The 24,780-nt window shown below is 51.1% G+C and overlaps 1 protein-coding gene across 5 annotated transcripts in view; it reads left to right on the top strand.

Moving 5' to 3' along the window:
• The window catches only part of LOC147098712 (pro-neuregulin-3, membrane-bound isoform-like), a 241,566-nt gene that overhangs the window by 202,243 nt on the left and 14,543 nt on the right, over positions 1-24,780 (top strand). For 3 of the 5 annotated variants that reach the window (XM_085970768.1, XM_085970765.1, XM_085970769.1), the window contains 2 exons: positions 6,254-6,280; positions 20,219-20,321. In XM_085970768.1, the coding sequence (XP_085826894.1) occupies positions 6,254-6,280; positions 20,219-20,321 (130 nt within the window). The remainder of the gene's footprint in view (positions 1-6,253; positions 6,281-20,218; positions 20,322-24,780) is intronic. The other 2 variants (XM_085970767.1, XM_085970770.1) reach the window with 1 other exon arrangement.

Genomic DNA, 24,780 nt, shown 5'->3' with positions numbered 1-24,780 from the left:
CCTTGTGATTGGCTTCCTGTGTGATGTGCTTTGTGTTACGTTTCACAACCATGGATGGAGACTGCCATGTTTGGTAAAATTTGGACTTGTTTCCGTGAATTGCATTCAGTCAATTCCTCTTCATAAAATCCTGACGGTTACAGATAGCAGTTATACCAAAAATATTCCTCGCCACACGACTCCCCCACCCCCATCTCACCATCTCACCCAGATTCTCCCTGTCTCCTCCAGACTCACCCCATCTCCTTATCTGCCCCAGACTCTTCCCCACCCCTGCCCTGCTATTTCAGTGGTGGCCAATCAGGTGATGCGTCACCGTTAAGAATCACCACTCAATTATTTGGCTGTAATGGCTGATGTTTATATTCAACAGTCGGTGCAAAGATTACACCGAGGGGTAGATTCTGACGATAGTGTGAGAGTGATCGCGAGTCGACCCGTTTTACATCTCCCCATATTTATTGAGTCGATCGTAGTAAACAAGGGGAGATTTGTAAAACGGGCTGTTGATTCGCTGTCATTCTTATCCCATCCCACAAAGTCAAAATCTGACTTTTAACGATTGTTTTTTAGTTGTACGGGGTTTGCTGATGGTTTAGATTTTGGTGGGCTTGTATCTAAGGCCAGAACTGGCGTTAAATGTTTTTACGGAGACTGGTGATGTTTCCGAGTTGAAAAACGAATGTCTATGTCGAACAAATTTCTGTTTACAAGTGGCGCAGAGATCAGTGGTGAGATTCTGTTGATGCACAATCAGTGCCTGTAACTCTCTGACGCACCAGTCCAGCTCGCACCTCCTCGTCCAATGGAATTCTTCAGTGCCTATTGCCTAGTAACAGCATGAAATGCCGGAGCCACAAACTCTCTCAGCTTCTCTCGGTGTTGCTCTCACAAGTTCCCTCAATCCCAATTCAGCATCGAATCACCCTGTCCTCAGCTCCTTCTCTGGGTTACCAAATTTGAGGGCACTTTTAGGCTGTGGCCTCTGGTCCATTACGATTTAGTGGGTTTGCCCAATATTATTGATTTGAACAATCAGCAGAGGAAAGTCTCAATCTATCGAGTCAGGATTAAAGCCAGTGTGGAGACAACCCAGACTGTTGCAGGAGACCAAATATACTGGCCATATGGCCCTCTGCAGCCACCTGAGAGACTGATGGGATTTGAGTTAATCTTTGAAGTCATGCTCTATAAACAGAGCAACCCCTTCGGCCTGTTTCTATTTAGGACCAGACCTGATTTGGATCAATTAGACAAATGGGCCGTAGCAACACCAAAACTAAATGAAGCTCCAAACATTTATTTCATGTGTAAATCATATGCAGCTTTAAAATATTCTTTTTTCTATAGATTTATCCTTCAATATTTATTTAACTTTTCTGCAAATCATTTGCAAAATCACTGACCTCCGGCTTCAACTCAGGAGGTCCCACACCCACAGTCACCCTCACCCCCCCCTCAGGTCACGACCTCACACAGGTCAGTGCTGCAGCTCCCGAGTGTGTGAGTGTTGAAGCTGCGAGTTGATCTCCTGCAATGACCATGTACGAAGGCTGATTGTCCACTGGCCGCAGTCACTGGTCACTGGCCGCAGTGTGAAGGAAGTAAATCTCAAGCGTTACAAAGAGTAAAACCAGCACAGAATTCAAAGCCGTGGGACGGGCTGTTAGTGTAAGGTTCGGAGCCAAAGGCGGGGCGTCCTGCTCAGGTGTTCAAGGGTGGGAGCGAGGGCTGGGGGTTATGGACCAAGCTTTACGCTCTCACTCCTGGTATCTCTCCGCCAGTATTGGCTCCAGTCTCTCAGTTCTGGGATGAGGTGCTGTAATAAGGGATTGGACTTTCATTTCAGGATTGCAGACTCGTGAGAGAGAGACTTCTCTTTGAAGATGTTTGAATTTGGACTCACTCAATCCCATTCACAGGAACCGAGGATGCCGCTATCTGCGGCCAAATGTGAAGGGTGTTGCTGAGACCACACCTGGAATACTGCGGACAGTTTTGGTCTCCTTATTTAGGGAAGGATATACTTGCATTGGAGGCAGTTCAGAGAAGATTCACGAGGTTGATTCTGGAGATGAGGGGTTGTCTTATGAAGAAAGGTTGAGTCTATCTATCCCCATTGGAGTTTAGAAGAATGAGAGGGGATCTTATTGAAACGTATAAGATTCTGAAGGGGCTTGACAGGGTAGATGCAGAGAGGATGTTTCCCCTCGTCGGGGAATCTAGAACTAGGGGCCATAATTTCAGAATAAGGGGGCACCCTTTTAAAACGGAGATGAGGAGGAATTTCTTCTCTCCGAGGTTAGTGCATCTTTGGAATTCTCTTCCCCAGAGAGCTGTGGAGGCTGAGTCAGTGAATATATTCAAGGCAGAGATAGACCGATATTTGAGCTACAGGGGAGTCGAGGGTTATGGGGAGCGGGCAGGGAAGTGGAGTTGAGGCCAAGATCAGATCAGCCATGATCTTATTGAATGGCGGAGCAGGCTCGAGGGGCCGAATGACCGACTCCTGCTCCTATGTCTTATGGTCCTCTGGCCAGGGTCAAAGGTTGGGCACTGAGAAGTTTATAATAAACGGGCTGGAGCAGGAATGCAACCCTGAGCCAGCAAATCACCAGCAATCCTTCCAAGGATTCAATTATTAAATAACCTTGGAGAGCTGTAAAAGGGCAGGCTGATAAATAACTCAAATGGGGACAAGAGATATTTAAGGGTAAATTTTGTGGGACTCCACTCCCAGTGGAGGGCAGATTGAAGAATCGGGTTCTGAGGTGAATACTTTTCATTCTCAGCGTTCCCACTTCAGTCCCAATATTCCAGCCTACCCTACTCTCAGATACCAGCTCCTCCATCACCCACACACAGCCTGTCCCACTCTCAGATACCAGCTCCTCCACCACCCACACACAGCCTGTCCCACTCTCAGATACCAGCTCCTCCATCACCCACACACAGCCTGTCCCACTCTCGGATACCAGCTCCTCCATCACCCTCACACAGCCTGTCCCACTCTCAGATACCTGCTCCTCCACCACCCTCACACAGCCTGTCCCTACTCTCAGATACCAGCTCCTCCACCACCCTCACACAGCCTGTCCCACTCTCAGATACCAGCTCCTCCATCACCCACACACAGCCTGTCCCACTCTCGGATACCAGCTCCTCCACCACCCTCACACAGCCTGTCCCACTCTCAGATACCAGCTCCTCCATCACCCACACACAGCCTGTCCCACTCTCCGATACCAGCTCCTCCACCACCCTCACACAGCCTGTCCCACTCTCAGATACCAGCTCCTCCATCACCCACACACAGCCTGTCCCACTCTCAGATACCAGCTCCTCCATCACCCACACACAGCCTGTCCCACTCTCAGATACCAGCTCCTCCATCACCCACACACAGCCTGTCCCACTCTCAGATACCTGCTCCTCCATCACCCACACACAGCCTGTCCCACTCTCAGATACCAGCTCCTCCACCACCCACACACAGCCTGTCCCTACTCTCAGATACCAGCTCCTCCACCACCCTCACACAGCCTGTCCCACTCTCAGATACCAGCTCCTCCATCACCCACACACAGCCTGTCCCACTCTCAGATACCTGCTCCTCCATCACCCACACACAGCCTGTCCCACTCTCAGATACCAGCTCCTCCATCACCCACACACAGCCTGTCCCACTCTCAGATACCAGCTCCTCCATCACCCTCACACAGCCTGTCCCACTCTCAGATACCAGCTCCTCCATCACCCACACACAGCCTGTCCCACTCTCAGATACCAGCTCCTCCATCACCCACACACAGCCTGTCCCACTCTCCGATACCAGCTCCTCCATCACCCACACACACAGCCTGTCCCACTCTCCGATACCAGCTCCTCCATCACCCACACACAGCCTGTCCCACTCTCCGATACCAGCTCCTCCATCACCCTCACACAGCCTGTCCCACTCTCAGATACCTGCTCCTCCACCACCCTCACACAGCCTGTCCCACTCTCCGATACCAGCTCCTCCATCACCCTCACACAGCCTGTCCCACTCTCAGATACCAGCTCCTCCATCACCCTCACACAGCCTGTCCCACTCTCCGATACCAGCTCCTCCATCACCCTCACACAGCCTGTCCCACTCTCAGATACCAGCTCCTCCATCACCCTCACACAGCCTGTCCCACTCTCAGATACCTGCTCCTCCACCACCCTCACACAGCCTGTCCCACTCTCCGATACCAGCTCCTCCATCACCCTCACACAGCCTGTCCCACTCTCAGATACCAGCTCCTCCATCACCCACACACAGCCTGTCCCACTCTCAGATTCCAGCTCCTCCATCACCCACACACACAACCTGTCCCACTCTCAGTAGTGAGTGTGAGTGTGAGCAGCTGCAGACTTCGATGGCATTTGATACGAGTATCTGAGACTCACATTGACTGTTTGGCACCTGTCATGTTATTGTATAGCTGACACCCTGGGCAGCTGAACTGTCACATTTACAACTCCCTGTTGTGTGTTTGTTGCTCATTTGAGTTATTTCTGTACCCAAGAGTTTGCAAAATCCCACAGCTCTACCGAATATCTGTCTGGTTCTCTAAGTTTACTGACACCGTCGACCTTCCTCAGAGTCTCACAACTGCAAAGAGACAACCAGCAGAGAGAGGGTTGGAGATTTGGTGGAGGGTTGGAGATTTGGTGGAAGTTTGGAGATTTGGTGGAGGGTTGGAGATTTGGTGGAGGGTTGGAGATTTGGTGGAGGGTTGGAGATTTGGTGGAGGGTTGGAGATTTGGTGGAGGGTTGGAGATTTGGTGGAGGGTTGGCGATTTGGTGGAGGGTTGGCGATTTGGTGGAGGGTTGGAGATTTGGTGGAGGTTTGGAGATTTGGTGGCGGGTTGGAGATTTGGTGGAGGGTTGGAGATTTGGTGGAGGGTTGGAGATTTGGTGGCGGGTTGGAGATTTGGTGGCGGGTTGGAGATTTGGTGGCGGGTTGGAGATTTGGCGGAGGGTTGGAGATTTGGCGGCGGGTTGGAGATTTGGCGGCGGGTTGGAGATTTGGCGGCGGGTTGGAGATTTGGCGGCGGGTTGGAGATTTGGCGGCGGGTTGGAGATTTGGCGGCGGGTTGGAGATTTGGTGGAGGTTTGGAGATTTGGTGGCGGGTTGGAGATTTGGTGGAGGTTTGGAGATTTGGTGGAGGGTTGGAGATTTGGTGGAGGGTTGGAGATTTGGTGGAGGGTTGGAGATTTGGTGGCGGTTTGGAGATTTGGTGGAGGGTTGGAGAGTTTCTGCCCCACTATTTCCAGTAGACTCCCCATGTGTAATGTCTGCATCTCCCACCCAACTTGCTTCATAGAAGATAGGAGCAGGAGTAGGCCATTCGGCCCCTTGAGCCTGTTCCACCATTTAATGAGATCATGGCTGATCATCCAAATTCAGTACCCTGTCCCTATAGAAACATAGAAGATATGCTTCAGCACAACAGCAGAGAGAAGCGACCGACCTCTTAGGAAAAGCATTAACTATGTGCGGGTGGGACTGCGTTTATCAGTAACTGTATCTGGGCTGCAGATGTTTATTGTGGCCACCCAGAACAGGGATGGGTTGTCTCTGTACGGAAGTTGCTGGGGTAAATTTTAGCCTTCACCGAGAGGCATTGCTTAACAGAACTGCCTGATTTAAATTAACAGAAGAAAAAATGGAGCTGGTTCCGTAACAGGCGTGTCGTTTTCCCCCAACTGCCCGATGGACTGTGACCCCGGGCGATGCTTATCTTCCAGACAGTAAATCTGCTCCAGTCTATCGCACTGCGAGTTAGAATTCCGTGCAGCAGCGAGTGGCAGACCAGGCTCCAGGGGCTGAATGGCCTCCTCCTGTTCCTATGATTCACATTAAACTTGCTAAGGTGGGTGAGACTCGCAAATTGGTAACACTGCACTCGAGTGACCAAGGCACAAATCCCAAATTTTTCTGTCAAACACACCAAGCATTTTATAAATTAAAAACAGCCTCTCTGCTACAATTGAATGCAAGATGACATCGTAACTCCCTGAAATATCTGCGTCTTGTTCATCTGATGTTGGCAAGAACTGAGGTGAACTTGTGGGTAGCAACATGAGGAGGAGTGGAATCCCAGTCTGTCTCTAATTGAACAGCGAATCCTCACCCAACAATCAGATTGCATGAATTGTACAATACTGGTTACTGATATTCTCTCTCTCTCTCTCTCATTGTGAAAATCCTTAATGCAGCAGAACATCTGGGAATAGAATTCATGGGTATGGACTCCGCTCTTCACTCTCTCTCTCGCTCTGTGTCTGCCTCTATCCTTGTATTTCTGCATGTTTTGTCTGTATCTTTGTTACGTCTGTGTCTGGTCTCTGTGTCTGTGTCTGGTCTCTGTGGCCCATTCTCACGCTGGTTCTGTGTGAGTAATGTCCCACTCTGCACTATCGAGACCTTGGGCTGAAGGTTTCTGCCCTTTCCTCCTATTTCCATCATTGGGTGGTAATTCCCACCTTCCCTTACAGTGAGTGGCTGTCAGTCAAGAATGGTGAGCGTGTCCAGTGTTTAAAGAGAAGCTTCTGAACTGCAGCGTCAATGATAAGTGAAGGGTGTTGACTGGACTGGCACCAAGTCTGAACCCTGTGTCTCTCTGCAGCCCCTCGCACACGCTCACATCTCCCGCGGCTTGAGTCCTGCATGGATCATCCTGTGATGGTCGCTCTGCCTTTGAATGAAGTCTCCCTCACACAGTCTCTCCCTCTCACACAGTCTCTCTCTCTCACACAGTCTCCCTCACACAGTCTCTCCCTCTCACACAGTCTCTCTCTCTCACACAGTCTCCCTCACACAGTCTCTCCCTCTCACAGTCTCTCCCTCTCACACAGTCTCTCCCTCTCACAGTCTCTCCCTCTCACACAGTCTCTCCCTCTCACACAGTCTCTCCCTCTCACAGTCTCTCCCTCTCACACAGTCTCTCCCTCTCACACAGTCTCTCCCTCTCACAGTCTCTCTCTCACACAGTCTCTCCCTCTCACACAGTCTCTCTCTCTCACACAGTCTCTCTCTCTCACACAGTCTCTCTCTCTCACACAGTCTCTCTCTCTCACACAGTCTCTCCCTCTCACACAGTCTCTCTCTCACACAGTCTCTCTCTCACACAGTCTCTCTCTCACACAGTCTCTCCCTCTCACACAGTCTCTCTCTCACACAGTCTCTCTCTCACACAGTCTCTCCCTCTCACACAGTCTCTCCCTCTCACAGTCTCTCCCTCTCACACAGTCTCTCCCTCTCACACAGTCTCTCCCTCTCACAGTCTCTCCCTCTCACAGTCTCTCCCTCTCACACAGTCTCTCTCTCACACAGTCTCTCCCTCTCACACAGTCTCTCCCTCTCACACAGTCTCTCTCTCTCACACAGTCTCTCCCTCTCACACAGTCTCTCCCTCTCACACAGTCTCTCTCTCTCACACAGTCTCTCTCTCACACAGTCTCTCCCTCTCACACAGTCTCTCTCTCACACAGTCTCTCCCTCTCACACAGTCTCTCTCTCTCACACAGTCTCTCCCTCTCACACAGTCTCCCTCTCACACAGTCTCTCTCTCTCACACAGTCTCTCCCTCTCACACAGTCTCTCTCTCTCACACAGTCTCTCCCTCTCACACAGTCTCTCTCTCACACAGTCTCTCCCTCTCACACAGTCTCTCTCTCTCACAGTCTCTCCCTCTCACACAGTCTCTCTCTCACACAGTCTCTCTCTCTCACACAGTCTCTCCCTCTCACACAGTCTCCCTCTCACACAGTCTCCCTCTCACACAGTCTCTCTCTCTCACACAGTCTCCCGCTCACACAGTCTCTCTCTCTCACACAGTCTCTCCCTCTCACACAGTCTCTCTCTCTCACACAGTCTCTCTCTCTCACACAGTCTCTCTCTCTCACACAGTCTCTCTCTCTCACACAGTCTCTCTCTCTCACACAGTCTCTCCCTCTCACACAGTCTCTCTCTCACACAGTCTCTCCCTCTCACACAGTCTCTCTCTCACACAGTCTCTCCCTCTCACACAGTCTCTCCCTCTCACACAGTCTCTCTCTCACACAGTCTCTCCCTCTCACACAGTCTCTCTCTCACACAGTCTCTCCCTCTCACACAGTCTCTCTCTCTCACACAGTCTCTCCCTCTCACACAGTCTCTCTCTCACACAGTCTCTCCCTCTCACACAGTCTCTCTCTCTCACAGTCTCTCCCTCTCACACAGTCTCTCTCTCACACAGTCTCTCCCTCTCACACAGTCTCTCTCTCACACAGTCTCTCTCTCTCACACAGTCTCTCTCTCACACAGTCTCTCTCTCTCACACAGTCTCTCCCTCTCACACAGTCTCCCTCTCACACAGTCTCCCTCTCACACAGTCTCTCTCTCTCACACAGTCTCCCTCTCACACAGTCTCTCTCTCTCACACAGTCTCTCTCTCTCACACAGTCTCTCTCTCACACAGTCTCTCTCTCACACAGTCTCTCCCTCTCACACAGTCTCTCCCTCTCACACAGTCTCTCTCTCTCACACAGTCTCTCTCTCTCACACAGTCTCTCCCTCTCACACAGTCTCCCTCTCACACAGTCTCCCTCTCACACAGTCTCTCTCTCTCACACAGTCTCCCTCTCACACAGTCTCTCTCTCTCACACAGTCTCTCCCTCTCACACAGTCTCTCTCTCTCACACAGTCTCTCTCTCTCACACAGTCTCTCTCTCACACAGTCTCTCCCTCTCACACAGTCTCTCCCTCTCACACAGTCTCTCTCTCACACAGTCTCTCCCTCTCACACAGTCTCCCTCTCACACAGTCTCCCTCTCACACAGTCTCTCCCTCTCACACAGTCTCTCCCTCTCACACAGTCTCTCTCTCACACAGTCTCTCCCTCTCACACAGTCTCCCTCTCACACAGTCTCTCTCTCACACAGTCTCTCTCTCTCACACAGTCTCTCTCTCTCACACAGTCTCTCTCTCACACAGTCTCTCTCTCACACAGTCTCTCCCTCTCTCACACAGTCTCTCTCTTACATACAGAGAGAGCTTAACATACAGGGGTATTCAGTATTTAGGAAGGATCGACAAAAAAGAAAGGGAGGAGGGGTAGCATTGCTAGTAAAAGAGGGGATAAATGCAATTGAAAGGAAGGATATTAACTCAGTTAATACAGAATCTATATGGGTGGAGCTAAGAAATAGCGAGGGGCGAAAAACATTAATAGGAGTGGTATATAGGCCTCCAAATAGTAAAATAGAGGTTAGGGAGGGCATCACGAGGGAAATTAGAGAAGCGTGCAATAAGAGCACAGCTGTCATCATAGGTGACTTTAACTTACATATAGATTGGACTAGCCTAATCAGTAAAAATAATGAGGAGGAGGAATTCCTTGAGTGTTTGAGGGATGGTTATCTGGATCAATATGTCGAGGAACCAACTCGGGAACAGGCTATATTGGACTGGGTACTGTGCAATGAGAAGGGACTAATCAGTAATCTTGTTGTACGGGGACCCTTGGGTCAGAGCGATCATAACATGATCGACTTCTCACTCGAAATGGAGAGCGAAGAAATTGACTCAGAGACTAAGGTCCTGAATTTAAACAAGGGGAATTATGATGCCATGAGACGGGAACTGAGTAGGTCTGATTGGACAACGTTCCTGAGAGGACTGGAGGTAGATAAACAATGGCAAACATTTAAAGATAGAATGACAAAATTGCAAAAATTGTTTATACCAATCTGGCATAAAAGGAAATCTAAAAAGGTGACTCAACCGTGGATAACAGGGGAAATTAGAGACAGCATAAAATCCAAAGATAGGGCGTATAAAATAGCCAAAAAAAGCGCCAGAGCGGAAGATTGGGAACAGTTTAAGATAGAGCAAAGGAGGGCAAAGGGCATGATCAAGAGGGGCAAAATAGCTTACGAAAACAAGCTGGCGGAAAATATAAAAACTAACTCCAAAAGCTTTTATAAATATATCAAAAGGAAAAGACTGGTGAAAACCAAAGTTGGTCCATTGCAGTCAGATACGGGGGAATATATAATGGGAAATAAGGAAATGGCAGATCAACTAAATGCATACTTTGGGTCAGTCTTTACGAAGGAAGACACAAAAAACCTCCCTGGGATATCGGGAAAAATAGGGACATTGGCAAAGGAGGAACTGACGCAAATCAATATCTCTAAGGATATGGTGTTAAGGAAGCTAAAGGGATTGAAGGTGGACAAATCCCCAGGGCCTGATAACATGCATCCTAGGGTACTGAAGGAGGTGGCCCTAGAGATAGCGGATGCACTAAGGATGATTTTTCAGAATTCATTAGACTCGGGAACAGTGCCGATGGATTGGAGGGTAGCTAACGTTACCCCACTATTCAAAAAGGGGGGTAGGGAAAAAGCAGGTAATTACAGACCTGTAAGCCTTACATCAGTTGTGGGCAAAATGCTGGAGTCCATCATTAAGGATGAAATAGCGGAGCACTTAGCAAATGGGGACAGGATAGGACAGAGTCAACATGGATTTACAAAGGGTAAATCGTGCTTGACTAATCTATTGGAATTTTTTGAGGGAGTAACTGGTAGAATAGATGGGGGAGAGCCAGTAGATGTGGTGTACCTGGACTTCCAAAAGGCCTTCGATAAGGTCCCACATAAAAGATTAGCATGGAAAATTGAGGCTCATGGGATAAAGGGGAAAGTTTTGGCGTGGATAGGGAACTGGCTGTCAGATAGAAAACAGAGAGTTGGAATAAACGGCTCATTTTCTGAATGGCAGGCAGTAACAAGTGGGGTACCACAGGGATCTGTCCTGGGCCCCCAGCTGTTCACAATTTACATTAATGACCTGGATCAGGGAGTCGGATGCAGCATTTCCAAATTTGCAGACGACACTAAACTAGGAGGTGGGGTGGGCTCAGAGGAAGAGACCAGGAAGCTCCAGAGCGATTTGGACAGACTGGGCGATTGGGCGGATAAATGGCAGATGCACTATAATGTGGACAAGTGCGAAGTTATCCACCTTGGGTGCAGGAACGGGAGGGCAAATTATTATTTAAATGGCAATAGATTGGGAGAGGGGGAAGTACAGAGAGACCTGGGTGTTCTTGTACACCAGTCACTGAAGGCGAGCATGCAGGTGCAACAGGCGGTCAAGAAGGCAAACGGTATGCTGGCCTTCATAGCAAAAGGGTTAGAATACAGGAACAGGGATACCTTGCTGCAGCTGTACAGGGCACTGGTGAGACCACACCTCGAGTACTGTGTACAGTTTTGGTCGCCTCATCTGAGGAAGGATGTTCTTGCCATGGAGGGGGTGCAGCGGCGATTCACCAGGCTGATACCAGGAATGGCGGGAATGACCTATGAGGAGAGACTATGTAGTTTAGGGATGTACACACTGGAGTTTAGAAGATTGAGAGGGGACCTCATAGAAGTGTATAAAATTCTGACAGGTCTAGACAGACTGGATGCAGAAGGAATGTTTCCCTTGGCGGGTGAGAACAGAACTAGAGGACATAATTTAAGGATAAGGGCTAAACCATTTAGGACAGAGATGAGGGGGAATTTCTTCACTCAGAGAGTGGTGAACCTGTGGAACTCATTGCCACAGAGGGCAGTGTACGCCAGCTCATTAAATATATTTAAGAGGGAATTAGATATATTTCTACGGGCAAAAGGGGTTAAGGGTTACGGAGAGAAGGCGGGGACGGGATACTGAATTAAAGGATCAGCCATGATCTCATTAAATGGCGGAGCAGGCACGAAGGGCCGAATGGCCTACTCCTGCTCCTATCTTCTATGTATCTATGTATCTATGTATCTCTCTCACACAGTCTCTCTCTCACACAGTCTCTCTCTCTCTCACAGTCTCTCTCTCACACAGTCTCTCTCTCACACAGTCTCTCCCTCTCTCACACAGTCTCTCTCTCTCACACAGTCTCTCTCTCACACAGTCTCTCCCTCTCACACAGTCTCTCCCTCTCACACAGTCTCTCCCTCTCACACAGTCTCTCTCTCTCACACAGTCTCTCTCTCACACAGTCTCTCCCTCTCACACAGTCTCTCTCTCACACAGTCTCTCCCTCTCACACAGTCTCTCCCTCTCACACAGTCTCTCTCTCTCACACAGTCTCTCCCTCTCACACAGTCTCTCTCTCACACAGTCTCTCCCTCTCACACAGTCTCTCCCTCTCACACAGTCTCTCCCTCTCACAGTCTCTCCCTCTCACAGTCTCTCCCTCTCACACAGTCTCTCTCTCACACAGTCTCTCCCTCTCACACAGTCTCTCCCTCTCACACAGTCTCTCCCTCTCACACAGTCTCTCTCACACAGTCTCTCTCTCACACAGTCTCTCCCTCTCACACAGTCTCTCCCTCTCACAGTCTCTCCCTCTCACACAGTCTCTCTCTCACACAGTCTCTCCCTCTCACACAGTCTCTCCCTCTCACACAGTCTCTCCCTCTCACACAGTCTCTCCCTCTCACACGGTCTCTCTCTCACACAGTCTCTCTCTCACACAGTCTCTCTCTCACACAGTCTCTCTCTCACACAGTCTCTCTCTCTCACACAGTCTCTCCCTCTCACACAGTCTCTCTCTCTCACACAGTCTCTCTCTCTCACACAGTCTCTCCCTCTCACACAGTCTCTCTCTCTCACACAGTCTCTCTCTCTCACACAGTCTCTCTCTCTCACACAGTCTCTCCCTCTCACACAGTCTCTCCCTCTCACACAGTCTCTCTCTCACACAGTCTCTCTCTCACAGTCTCTCTCTCTCACACAGTCTCTCCCTCTCACACAGTCTCTCCCTCTCACACAGTCTCTCTCTCACACAGTCTCTCTCTCACACAGTCTCTCCCTCTCACACAGTCTCTCTCTCTCACACAGTCTCTCCCTCTCACACAGTCTCTCTCTCTCACACAGTCTCTCCCTCTCACACAGTCTCTCCCTCTCACACAGTCTCTCCCTCTCACACAGTCTCTCTCTCTCACACAGTCTCTCCCTCTCACACAGTCTCTCCCTCTCACACAGTCTCTCTCTCTCACACAGTCTCTCTCTCTCACACAGTCTCTCTCTCTCACACAGTCTCTCCCTCTCACACAGTCTCTCTCTCACACAGTCTCTCTCTCTCACACAGTCTCTCCCTCTCACACAGTCTCTCTCTCACACAGTCTCTCTCTCTCACACAGTCTCTCCCTCTCACACAGTCTCTCTCTCACACAGTCTCTCCCTCTCACACAGTCTCTCTCTCTCACACAGTCTCTCTCTCTCACACAGTCTCTCTCTCTCACACAGTCTCTCTCTCTCACACAGTCTCTCTCTCTCACACAGTCTCTCTCTCTCACACAGTCTCTCTCTCTCACACAGTCTCTCTCTCTCACACAGTCTCTCTCTCTCACACAGTCTCTCCCTCTCACACAGTCTCTCCTCTCACACAGTCTCTCTCTCTCACACAGTCTCTCTCTCTCACACAGTCTCTCTCTCTCACACAGTCTCTCTCTCTCACACAGTCTCTCCCTCTCACACAGTCTCTCCCTCTCACACAGTCTCTCTCTCTCACACAGTCTCTCTCTCTCACACAGTCTCTCTCTCACACAGTCTCTCTCTCTCACACAGTCTCTCTCTCTCACACAGTCTCTCTCTCTCACACAGTCTCTCCCTCTCACACAGTCTCTCTCTCTCACACAGTCTCTCTCTCTCACACAGTCTCTCTCTCTCACACAGTCTCTCCCTCTCACACAGTCTCTCTCTCTCACACAGTCTCTCTCTCTCACACAGTCTCTCCTCTCACACAGTCTCTCCCTCTCACACAGTCTCTCCCTCTCACACAGTCTCTCCCTCTCACACAGTCTCTCTCTCTCACACAGTCTCCCTCTCACACAGTCTCTCCCTCTCACACAGTCTCTCCTCTCACACAGTCTCTCTCTCTCACACAGTCTCTCTCTCACACAGTCTCTCCCTCTCACACAGTCTCTCCCTCTCACACAGTCTCTCTCTCACACAGTCTCTCCCTCTCACACAGTCTCTCCCTCTCACACAGTCTCTCTCTCACACAGTCTCTCCCTCTCACACAGTCTCTCCCTCTCACACAGTCTCTCTCTCTCACACAGTCTCTCCCTCTCACACAGTCTCTCTCTCACACAGTCTCTCTCTCACACAGTCTCTCTCTCTCACACAGTCTCTCCCTCTCACACAGTCTCTCCCTCTCACACAGTCTCTCCCTCTCACACAGTCTCTCTCTCTCACACAGTCTCTCCCTCTCACACAGTCTCTCCCTCTCACACAGTCTCTCTCTCTCACACAGTCTCTCTCTCTCACACAGTCTCTCTCTCACACAGTCTCTCTCTCTCACACAGTCTCTCTCTCACACAGTCTCTCCCTCTCACACAGTCTCTCTCTCTCACACAGTCTCTCTCTCTCACACAGTCTCTCCCTCTCACACAGTCTCTCTCTCTCACGCAGTCTCTCCCTCTCACACAGTCTCTCCCTCTCACACAGTCTCTCCCTCTCACACAGTCTCTCCCTCTCACACAGTCTCTCTCTCTCACACAGTCTCTCTCTCTCACACAGTCTCTCTCTCTCACACAGTCTCTCTCTCTCACACAGTCTCTCCCTCTCACACAGTCTCTCTCTCTCACACAGTCTCTCCCTCTCACACAGTCTCTCCCTCTCACACAGTCTCTCTCTCTCACACAGTCTCTCTCTCTCACACAGTCTCTCCCTCTCACACAGTCTCTCCCTCTCACACAGTCTCTCCCTCTCACACAGTCTCTCCCTCTCACACAGTCTCTCTCTCACACAGTCTCTCTCTCACACAGTCTCTCTCTCTCACACAGTCTCTCCCTCTCACACAGTCTCTCCCTCTCACACAGTCTCTCCCTCTCACACAGTCTCTCTCTCTCACACAGTCTCTCCCTCTCACACAGTCTCTCCCTCTCACACAGTCTCTCCCTCTCACACAGTCTCTCTCTCTCACACAGTCTCTCTCTCTCACACAGTCTCTCTCTCACACAGTCTCTCCCTCTCACACAGTCTCTCTCTCTCACACAGTCTCCCTCTCACACAGTCTCTCTCTCTCACACAGTCTCTCCCTCTCACACAGTCTCTCTCTCTCACACAGTCTCTCTCTCACACAGTCTCTCTCTCTCACACAGTCTCTCCCTCTCACACAGTCTCTCCCTCTCACACAGTCTCTCCCTCTCACACAGTCTCTCTCTCTCACACAGTCTCCCTCTCACACAGTCTCTCCCTCTCACACAGTCTCTCCCTCTCTCACAGTCTCTCCCTCTCACACAGTCTCTCTCTCTCACACAGTCTCTCCCTCTCACACAGTCTCTCTCTCACACAGTCTCTCCCTCACACACAGTCTCTCTCTCACACAGTCTCTCTCTCTCACACAGTCTCTCTCTCTCACACAGTCTCTCTCTCTCACACAGTCTCTCCCTCTCACACAGTCTCTCCCTCTCACACAGTCTCTCTCTCTCACACAGTCTCTCCCTCTCACACAGTCTCTCTCTCTCACACAGTCTCTCTCTCTCACACAGTCTCTCTCTCTCACACAGTCTCTCCCTCTCACACAGTCTCTCCCTCTCACACAGTCTCTCTCTCTCACACAGTCTCTCCCTCTCACACAGTCTCTCTCTCTCACACAGTCTCTCCCTCTCACACAGTCTCTCTCTCACACAGTCTCTCTCTCTCACACAGTCTCTCTCTCTCACACAGTCTCTCTCTCACACAGTCTCTCTCTCTCACACAGTCTCTCTCTCTCACACAGTCTCTCTCTCTCACACAGTCTCTCCCTCTCACACAGTCTCCCTCTCACAGTCTCTCTCTCACACAGTCTCTCTCTCTCACACAGTCTCTCCCTCTCACACAGTCTCTCCCTCTCACACAGTCTCTCTCTCACACAGTCTCTCTCTCTCACACAGTCTCTCTCTCTCACAGTCTCTCCCTCTCACACAGTCTCTCTCTCTCACACAGTCTCTCCCTCTCACGCAGTCTCTCTCTCTCACACAGTCTCTCTCTCTCACACAGTCTCTCTCTCTCACACAGTCTCTCTCTCACACAGTCTCTCTCTCTCACAGTCTCTCTCTCACACAGTCTCTCTCTCTCACACAGTCTCTCTCTCTCACACAGTCTCTCTCTCTCACACAGTCTCTCTCTCTCACACAGTCTCTCCCTCTCACACAGTCTCTCTCTCTCACACAGTCTCTCTCTCTCACACAGTCTCTCCCTCTCACACAGTCTCTCTCACACAGTCTCTCTCTCTCACACAGTCTCTCCCTCTCACACAGTCTCTCTCTCTCACACAGTCTCTCTCTCTCACACAGTCTCTCTCTCTCACACAGTCTCTCCCTCTCACACAGTCTCTCTCTCTCACACAGTCTCTCTCTCTCACACAGTCTCTCCCTCTCACACAGTCTCTCTCACACAGTCTCTCTCTCTCACACAGTCTCTCCCTCTCACACAGTCTCTCTCTCTCACACAGTCTCTCTCTCTCACACAGTCTCTCTCTCTCACACAGTCTCTCTCTCTCACACAGTCTCCCTCTCACACAGTCTCTCTCTCTCACACAGTCTCTCTCTCTCACACAGTCTCTCCCTCTCACACAGTCTCTCTCTCTCACACAGTCTCTCTCTCTCACACAGTCTCTCCCTCTCACACAGTCTCTCTCACACAGTCTCTCTCTCTCACACAGTCTCTCCCTCTCACACAGTCTCTCTCTCTCACACAGTCTCTCTCTCTCACACAGTCTCTCTCTCTCACACAGTCTCTCTCTCTCACACAGTCTCTCTCTCTCACACAGTCTCTCCCTCTCACACAGTCTCTCTCTCTCACACAGTCTCTCTCTCTCACACAGTCTCTCCCTCTCACACAGTCTCTCTCTCTCACGCAGTCTCTCTCTCTCACGCAGTCTCTCCCTCTCACACAGTCTCTCTCTCTCACACAGTCTCTCTCTCTCACACAGTCTCTCTCTCTCACACAGTCTCTCCCTCTCACACAGTCTCTCCCTCTCACGCAGTCTCTCTCTCTCACGCAGTCTCTCTCTCTCACGCAGTCTCTCTCTCTCACGCAGTCTCTCCCTCTCACGCAGTCTCTCTCTCTCACGCAGTCTCTCCCTCTCACACAGTCTCTCTCTCTCACACAGTCTCTCTCTCTCACACAGTCTCTCCCTCTCACACAGTCTCTCTCTCTCACACAGTCTCCCTCTCTCACACAGTCTCTCTCTCTCACACAGTCTCTCTCTCTCACACAGTCTCTCTCTCACACAGTCTCTCTCTCACGCAGTCTCTCTCTCTCACACAGTCTCTCTCTCTCACACAGTCTCTCTCTCACACAGTCTCTCTCTCTCACACAGTCTCTCTCTCTCACACAGTCTCTCCCTCTCACACAGTCTCTCCCTCTCACACAGTCTCTCTCTCACACAGTCTCTCTCTCACACAGTCTCTCTCTCTCACACAGTCTCTCTCTCACACAGTCTCTCTCTCACACAGTCTCTCCCTCTCACACAGTCTCTCTCTCTCACACAGTCTCTCTCTCACACAGTCTCTCTCTCTCACACAGTCTCTCTCTCTCACACAGTCTCTCTCTCTCACACAGTCTCTCTCTCTCACACAGTCTCTCTCTCTCACACAGTCTCTCCCTCTCACACAGTCTCTCCCTCTCACACAGTCTCTCTCTCTCACACAGTCTCTCCCTCTCACACAGTCTCTCCCTCTCACACAGTCTCTCTCTCTCACGCAGTCTCTCCCTCTCACAGTCTCTCCCTCTCACACAGTCTCTCCCTCTCACACAGTCTCTCTCTCTCACGCAGTCTCTCCCTCTCACAGTCTCTCTCTCTCACACAGTCTCTCCCTCTCACACAGTCTCTCCCTCTCACACAGTCTCTCTCTCTCACGCAGTCTCTCCCTCTCACAGTCTCTCTCTCTCACACAGTCTCTCCCTCTCACACAGTCTCTCCCTCTCACACAGTCTCTCTCTCTCACACAGTCTCTCCCTCTCACAGTCTCTCCCTCTCACGCAGTCTCCCTCTCACACAGTCTCCCTCTCACAGTCTCTCCCTCTCACACAGTCTCTCCCTCTCACACAGTCTCCCTCTCACAGTCTCTCCCTCTCACAGTCTCTCCCTCTCACACAGTCTCTCTCTCTCACACAGTCTCTCCCTCTCACACAGTCTCCCTCACACAGTCTCCCTCTCACAGTCTCTCCCTCTCACACAGTCTCTCCCTCTCACAGTCTCTCCCTCTCACAGTCTCTCCCTCTCACACAGTCTCTCCCTCTCACACAGTCTCCCTCTCACAGTCTCTCCCTCTCACAGTCTCTCCCTCTCACACAGTCTCTCTCTCTCACACAGTCTCTCCCTCTCACACAGTCTCCCTCACACAGTCTCCCTCTCACATTCTCTCCCTCTCACACAGTCTCCCTCTCACAGTCTCTCCCTCTCACGCAGTCTCCCTCTCACGCAGTCTCTCCCTCTCACGCAGTATCATTCTTACAATCATGGCCTTGAACACCCAATGGTGGCTTCAATTAATCACTACTTACCTCATTCCTCTTCGACCTTTCGCCCTGCACTGTGACCCTTGGCCTTTCACCCTGCCAGTGCCCTGCACTGTGACCTTTGGCCCTTCACCCTGCTAGTGCATTGCACTGTGACCTTTGGCCCTACACCCTGCCAGTGCCCTGCACTGTGACCCATGGCCCTTCACCTGTATTCTATAAGGAGACCATATCCCCGCTTGCCCCTCTCTCTCACGATGTGGAGCTGATTCTAGCAGGTTATTAGGCAATTCTGATCAATACATCATCAGGAAAGCAAATCCCAGCCACCCACTGCCCCATTCCTGCCCCAGCCTTGGCCAACCCTTCCCCCCACCCCCAATGATGAATGCAGGACTTTGATTGGTTTTCTGTGCTGCGTTACTGTACTCAGTGGAGGGGGCACCAGCACAGACCCTTGGTCGGGTCTGGTTCCTCGCTGCTCACATGGCTCAGCTTCATACACCCTGGGGTCTTTACCCAGAGAGGCTTACGGGGCATTGTAGCCCCTCCTCACTTCGAATATCCGTTGGGCTTTCTCTCAGTACTGAGGACTTTCTGGTTGGTGGCAGAGAGAATGTTCAGCCCGCACCTGCGCTCACTGAGAAAGGAATGATCCCAAAACTCTGCAGAATCAGCAAAAGCGATTAACTTCCAATCACTTTTCCCAGCAGCGAATCTAATCCACGTGTTTGGCTTTAGCAGACGGTCTCAGAATGTCTGCAATCTGTTCTGGCTAAGACTTTATTTAATTGATAAATTTATAATTTAAAACAGTCAAACACACAGCTACAGTCCCATCATCAAACATTCCAGTGTAAACATCTCTGTGATCACTCGCTCCACACCAACACTGACCCCTCGCACTGACCGCTCGCACCGACACTGACCCCTCGCACTGACACCTCGCACCGACACCTCGCCCCGACACCGACCCCTCGCACCAACCCCTCGCTCCAAAACCGACCCCTCGCCCCGACACCGACCCCTCGCACCAACACCGACCCCTCGCTCCAACACTGTCCGCTCACACCAACACCAACCCTCAACACATTGTGGGAAACAAGCCCACCCCCGCTCTTTCAGCAATCAATGCTTTTTATAGCACTCAGGGTCTTGCATCAGATATTGATGAACACTGTCCCATCAAACACTCCCAGGGCAGGTACAGCACGGGTTAGATACAGAGTAAAGCTCCCTCTATACTGTCCCATCAAACACTCCCAGGGCAGGTACAGCACGGGTTTGATACAGAGTAAAGCTCCCTCTATACTGTCCCATCAAACACTCCCAGGGCAGGTACAGCACGGGTTTGATACAGAGTAAAGACGTGCACATTCACAGACACACTCAGTGACACGCAACAGACATGCAATCTTACATAGATCCACTCAAGCAGACATAAACATAAAGACAAGCAAATACAAACACGCATACACACATGTACATACACACGCATGCACACATGATGCACTCAATGTCATACACATGTATATACACACATGCAAACACGCATCCACACAAAACATCCACCTATTCATCTAGATGCAAACCCACATCAATGTACATATACGTGCCCATGTGCACACGTACAGATACACAGCCAAATGTGGTAAAAACTGATGTTTTCTGCCTATGTTTGTGTCCACAGAGAGCGAGGATATGTATCAGCGGCAGATCATGTCAATAACCTGCATCACCATTGGACTGACTGTAGTCGGGATGCTTTGTGTGGTTCTTTACTTCAAAACAAAGTAAGGGTGGTCCCTCTGGATTTATATCACTTAAACCTTTTCTCCAGTTCAACGCTCTTACTGTGATCCCCAGTGTCGCCTCCTTCCTCATTGGCCCATTCATTTTCTTAGTCTGCTCCCTTATTGGTCCATTTAGTGTCAGCTTGGCTCAGTGGGTAGCACTCTCGCTCTGAGTCCGAAAGTCATGGGCTCAAGTCCCTTTCCAGAGACTTGAACACATAATCTAGGCTGACGCTCCCAGTGCAGTACTGAGGGAGCGCTGCACTGTCGGAGGGTCAGTACTGAGGGAGCGCTGCACTGTCGGAGGGGCAGTACTGAGGGAGCGCTGCACGGAGGGGCAGTACTGAGGGAGCGCTGCACTGTCGGAGGGTCAGTACTGAGGGAGTGTTGCACTGTTGGAGGTGCCATATTTTGGATGAGACATTAAACTAAGGCCCCATCTGCTCTCCTAGTTGGCCCCATTTCGTGGCCAATATTTATCCCTCAACCAACATCACTAAAACAGATTATCTGGTCATTAGCTCATTGGTGTTTGTGGAAGCTTGCTGTGTGCAAATTTTCTGCCAATTTCCTACATTACAACAGTGACAACGTTTCAAGTAAAAGCAGATTTTTGCATGTGAAACGATTTGGGATGTCATGAGGTCCTATACAAATGGCCGTTCTTTATTCATGGAATCAGTGCAGTTCCCTCTCTGGTGTTGCCTGCTGACGTCTGCTTCTCCCCCTCCCAACAACCAAGCACCATGTGCAGGAGTTAGAATCAGCCACCCCAACACTTGCTCTTCTGGCTGAGAGTGTGTGGGCGGTGGATGGCCTTAAACCAAAGGCACGGAGGCCGGTACCAGGAGAGCAAGCGTGCCCTGGTAGTAATAAACTTTCAGAGAGTGGAATCCGTTCCTGTTTAATGGGAGATGGGATTGATTGTGGCCACGTGGGTGCTATTGCTATCGCAATCTCCTTGTACTTTAGAAAATCGCACACTTGTAGCATTGCAGTGCGCTGAAATACTGCTCCTGGGGTTGTATTGTAACTGGTGGCTCTAGCAAACAATGTACCAATGGCTTGCTTGATACATCTGTGCACAGCTGATTGATGAATGTTGCTCATGACCCGATAGCGTAAACATTCAGAGTGGCGGCGAGTTTCATAGCTGGTGGCAGTGCAGTTCCTGCAGTGGAGCAGGGCAGGTTGCAGCATGTGACATAACTCATTCCCAGTTCCCCTTGTGTAGCACACACACTGCTGGGAGTGAGGTGGAGGAAGGAGTGCTGGGTCAGCATGTTCTGGAGTGGGGGTGCGGGCAGGTGGGGGCCTGCTCCCCCTGCACTGCTTTCACAAGGGGCAATGATGGGGGAAACTCCAGAAACGCACTCTGGCTTCTTTTGCATTGAGTTTCAAAATGAAAGCTTCACACCAGAATGTACAACGGTGAAGAAAATCAACAGGAAAGAGAATAAGATTGAAATTGAAAGAAGCCACTTCATTTGGAGTTTTAAATGCACTCACAACTTTCGATCTGAGCTGAGCCACCCTGCTCTTTATTATATGGGCTGTGATAATCATGGCGGCAAATGTCGTTCTCACCAGCAGGTGAGTGGATCATCCACCCTTTACAGAACACACTCAGTTATCATTTCTGGAAATTTCTGTACCTTCCAGGTACAGTCCCACAGACACTGACTCTCACTGGGGTACAGTCCCACAGACACTGACTCTCCCTGGGGTACAGTTCCACAGACACTGACTCTCCCTGGGGTACAGTCCCACAGACACTGACTCTCCCTGGGGTACAGTTCCACAGACACTGACTCTCACTGGGGTACAGTTCCACAGACACTGACTCTCACTGGGGTACAGTCCCACAGACACTGACTCTCACTGGGGTACAGTTCCACAGACACTGACTCTCCCTGGGGTACAGTTCCACAGACACTGACTCTCCCTGGGGTACGGGTTCCACAGACACTGACTCTCACTGGGGTACAGTTCCACAGACACTGGCTCTCCCTGGGGTACGGGTTCCACAGACTCTCTCTGGGGTACAGTTCCACAGACACCGTCTCTCACTGGGGTACGGGTTCCACAGACACTGACTCTCACTGGGGTACAATCCCACAGACACCGACTCTCACTGGGGTACAGTTCCACAGACTCTCACTGGGGTACAGTTCCACAGACACCGTCTCTCACTGGGGTACGGGTTCCACAGACACTGACTCTCACTGGGGTACAATCCCACAGATACTGACTCTCACTGGGGTACGGGTTCCACAGACACTGACTCTCACTGGGGCACAGTTCCACAGACACTGACTCTCACTGGGGTACAGTTCCACAGACACTGACGCTCACTGGGGTACAGTTCCACGGACACTGACTCTCACTGGGGTACAGTTCCACAGACACTGACTCTCACTGTGGTACGGGTTCCACAAACACTGACTCTCACTGGGGAACAGTTCCACAGACACTGACTCTCACTGGGGTACAGTTCCACAGACACCGACTCTCACTGGGGTACAGTTCCACAGACTCTCACTGGGGTACAGTTCCACAGACACCGTCTCTCACTGGGGTACGGGTTCCACAGACACTGACTCTCACTGGGGTACAATCCCACAGACACTGACTCTCACTGGGGTACGGGTTCCACAGACACTGACTCTCACTGGGGCACAGTTCCACAGACACTGACTCTCACTGGGGTACAGTTCCACAGACACTGACGCTCACTGGGGTACAGTTCCACGGACACTGACTCTGACTGGGGTACAGTTCCACAGACACTGACTCTCACTGTGGTACGGGTTCCACAAACACTGACTCTCACTGGGGAACAGTTCCACAGACACTGACTCTCACTGGGGTACAGTTCCACAGACACTGACTCTCCCTGGGGTACAGTTCCACAGACTCTCTCTGGGGTACAGTTCCACAGACACCGTCTCTCACTGGGGTACGGGTTCCACAGACACTGACTCTCACTGGGGTACAATCCCACAGACACCGACTCTCACTGGGGTACAGTTCCACAGACTCTCACTGGGGTACAGTTCCACAGACACCGTCTCTCACTGGGGTACGGGTTCCACAGACACTGACTCTCACTGGGGTACAATCCCACAGACACTGACTCTCACTGGGGTACGGGTTCCACAGACACTGACTCTCACTGGGGCACAGTTCCACAGACACTGACTCTCACTGGGGTACAGTTCCACAGACACTGACGCTCACTGGGGAACAGTTCCACAGACACTGACTCTCACTGGGGTACAGTTCCACAGACACCGACTCTCACTGGGGTACAGTTCCACAGACACTGACTCTCACTGGGGTACGGGTTCCACAGTCACTGACTCTCACTGGTGTACAATTCCACAGACACTGACTCTCACTGGGGTACAGTTCCACAGACACTGACTCTCGCTGGGGAGCAGTTCCACAGACACTGACTCTCACTGGGGTACAGTTCCACAGACAGTGACTCTCACTGGGGTACAGTTCCACAGACACCGACTCTCCCTGGGGTACAGTTCCACAGACACCGTCTCTCACTGGGGTACGGGTTCCACAGACACTGACTCTCACTGGGGTACAGTTCCACAGACACTGACTCTCACTGGGGTACAGTTCCACAGACACTGTCTCTCACTGGGGTACAATTCCACAGACACTGACTCTCACTGGGGTACGGGTTCCACAGACACTGACTCTCACTGGGGTACAGTTCCACAGACACTGACTCTCACTGGGGTACAGTTCCACAGACACTGACTCTCACTGGGGTACAGTTCCACAGACACTGACTCTCACTGGGGTACAGTTCCACAGACACTGACTCTCACTGGGGTACAGTCCCACAGACACTGACTCTCACTGGGGTACAGTTCCACAGACACTGACTCTCACTGGGGTACAGTTCCACAGACACTGACTCTCGCTGGGGTACAGTTCCACAGACACTGACTCTCACTGGGGAACAGTTCCACAGACACTGACTCTCACTGGGGTACAGTCCCACAGACACTGACTCTCACTGGGGTACAGTTCCACAGACACTGACTCTCACTGGGGTACGGGTTCCACAGACACTGACACTCACTGGGGTACAGTTCCACAGACACTGACTCTCACTGGGGTACAGTTCCACAGACACTGACACTAACTGGGGTACGGGTTCCACAGGCACTGACTCTCAGTGGGGTACAGTTCCACAGACACTGACACTCACTGGGGTACAGTTCCACAGACACTGACTCTCACTGGGGTACAGTTGCACAGACACTGACTCTCTCTGGGGTACAGTTGCACAGACACTGACGCTCACTGGGGTACGGATCACCTCTGGTCACTCACCCAAATGTTCATTCTTGATGTGTGAACAGGATGTCCAGTCCCCTCCCCCAACGTGTACAGATGTGCCCTTTCCAGCAGGGAACCCTTGCAGGTTTTT

This window comes from Somniosus microcephalus, chromosome 29 (assembly GCF_052327205.1).
Source record: "Somniosus microcephalus isolate GS21.2 chromosome 29, FLI_Smic_1.0, whole genome shotgun sequence".
Classification (NCBI taxonomy): Eukaryota; Metazoa; Chordata; class Chondrichthyes; order Squaliformes; family Somniosidae; genus Somniosus; species Somniosus microcephalus.
The sequence above is the reverse complement of the archived record's forward strand: the minus strand, read 5'-3'. Positions and strand labels throughout refer to the sequence as shown.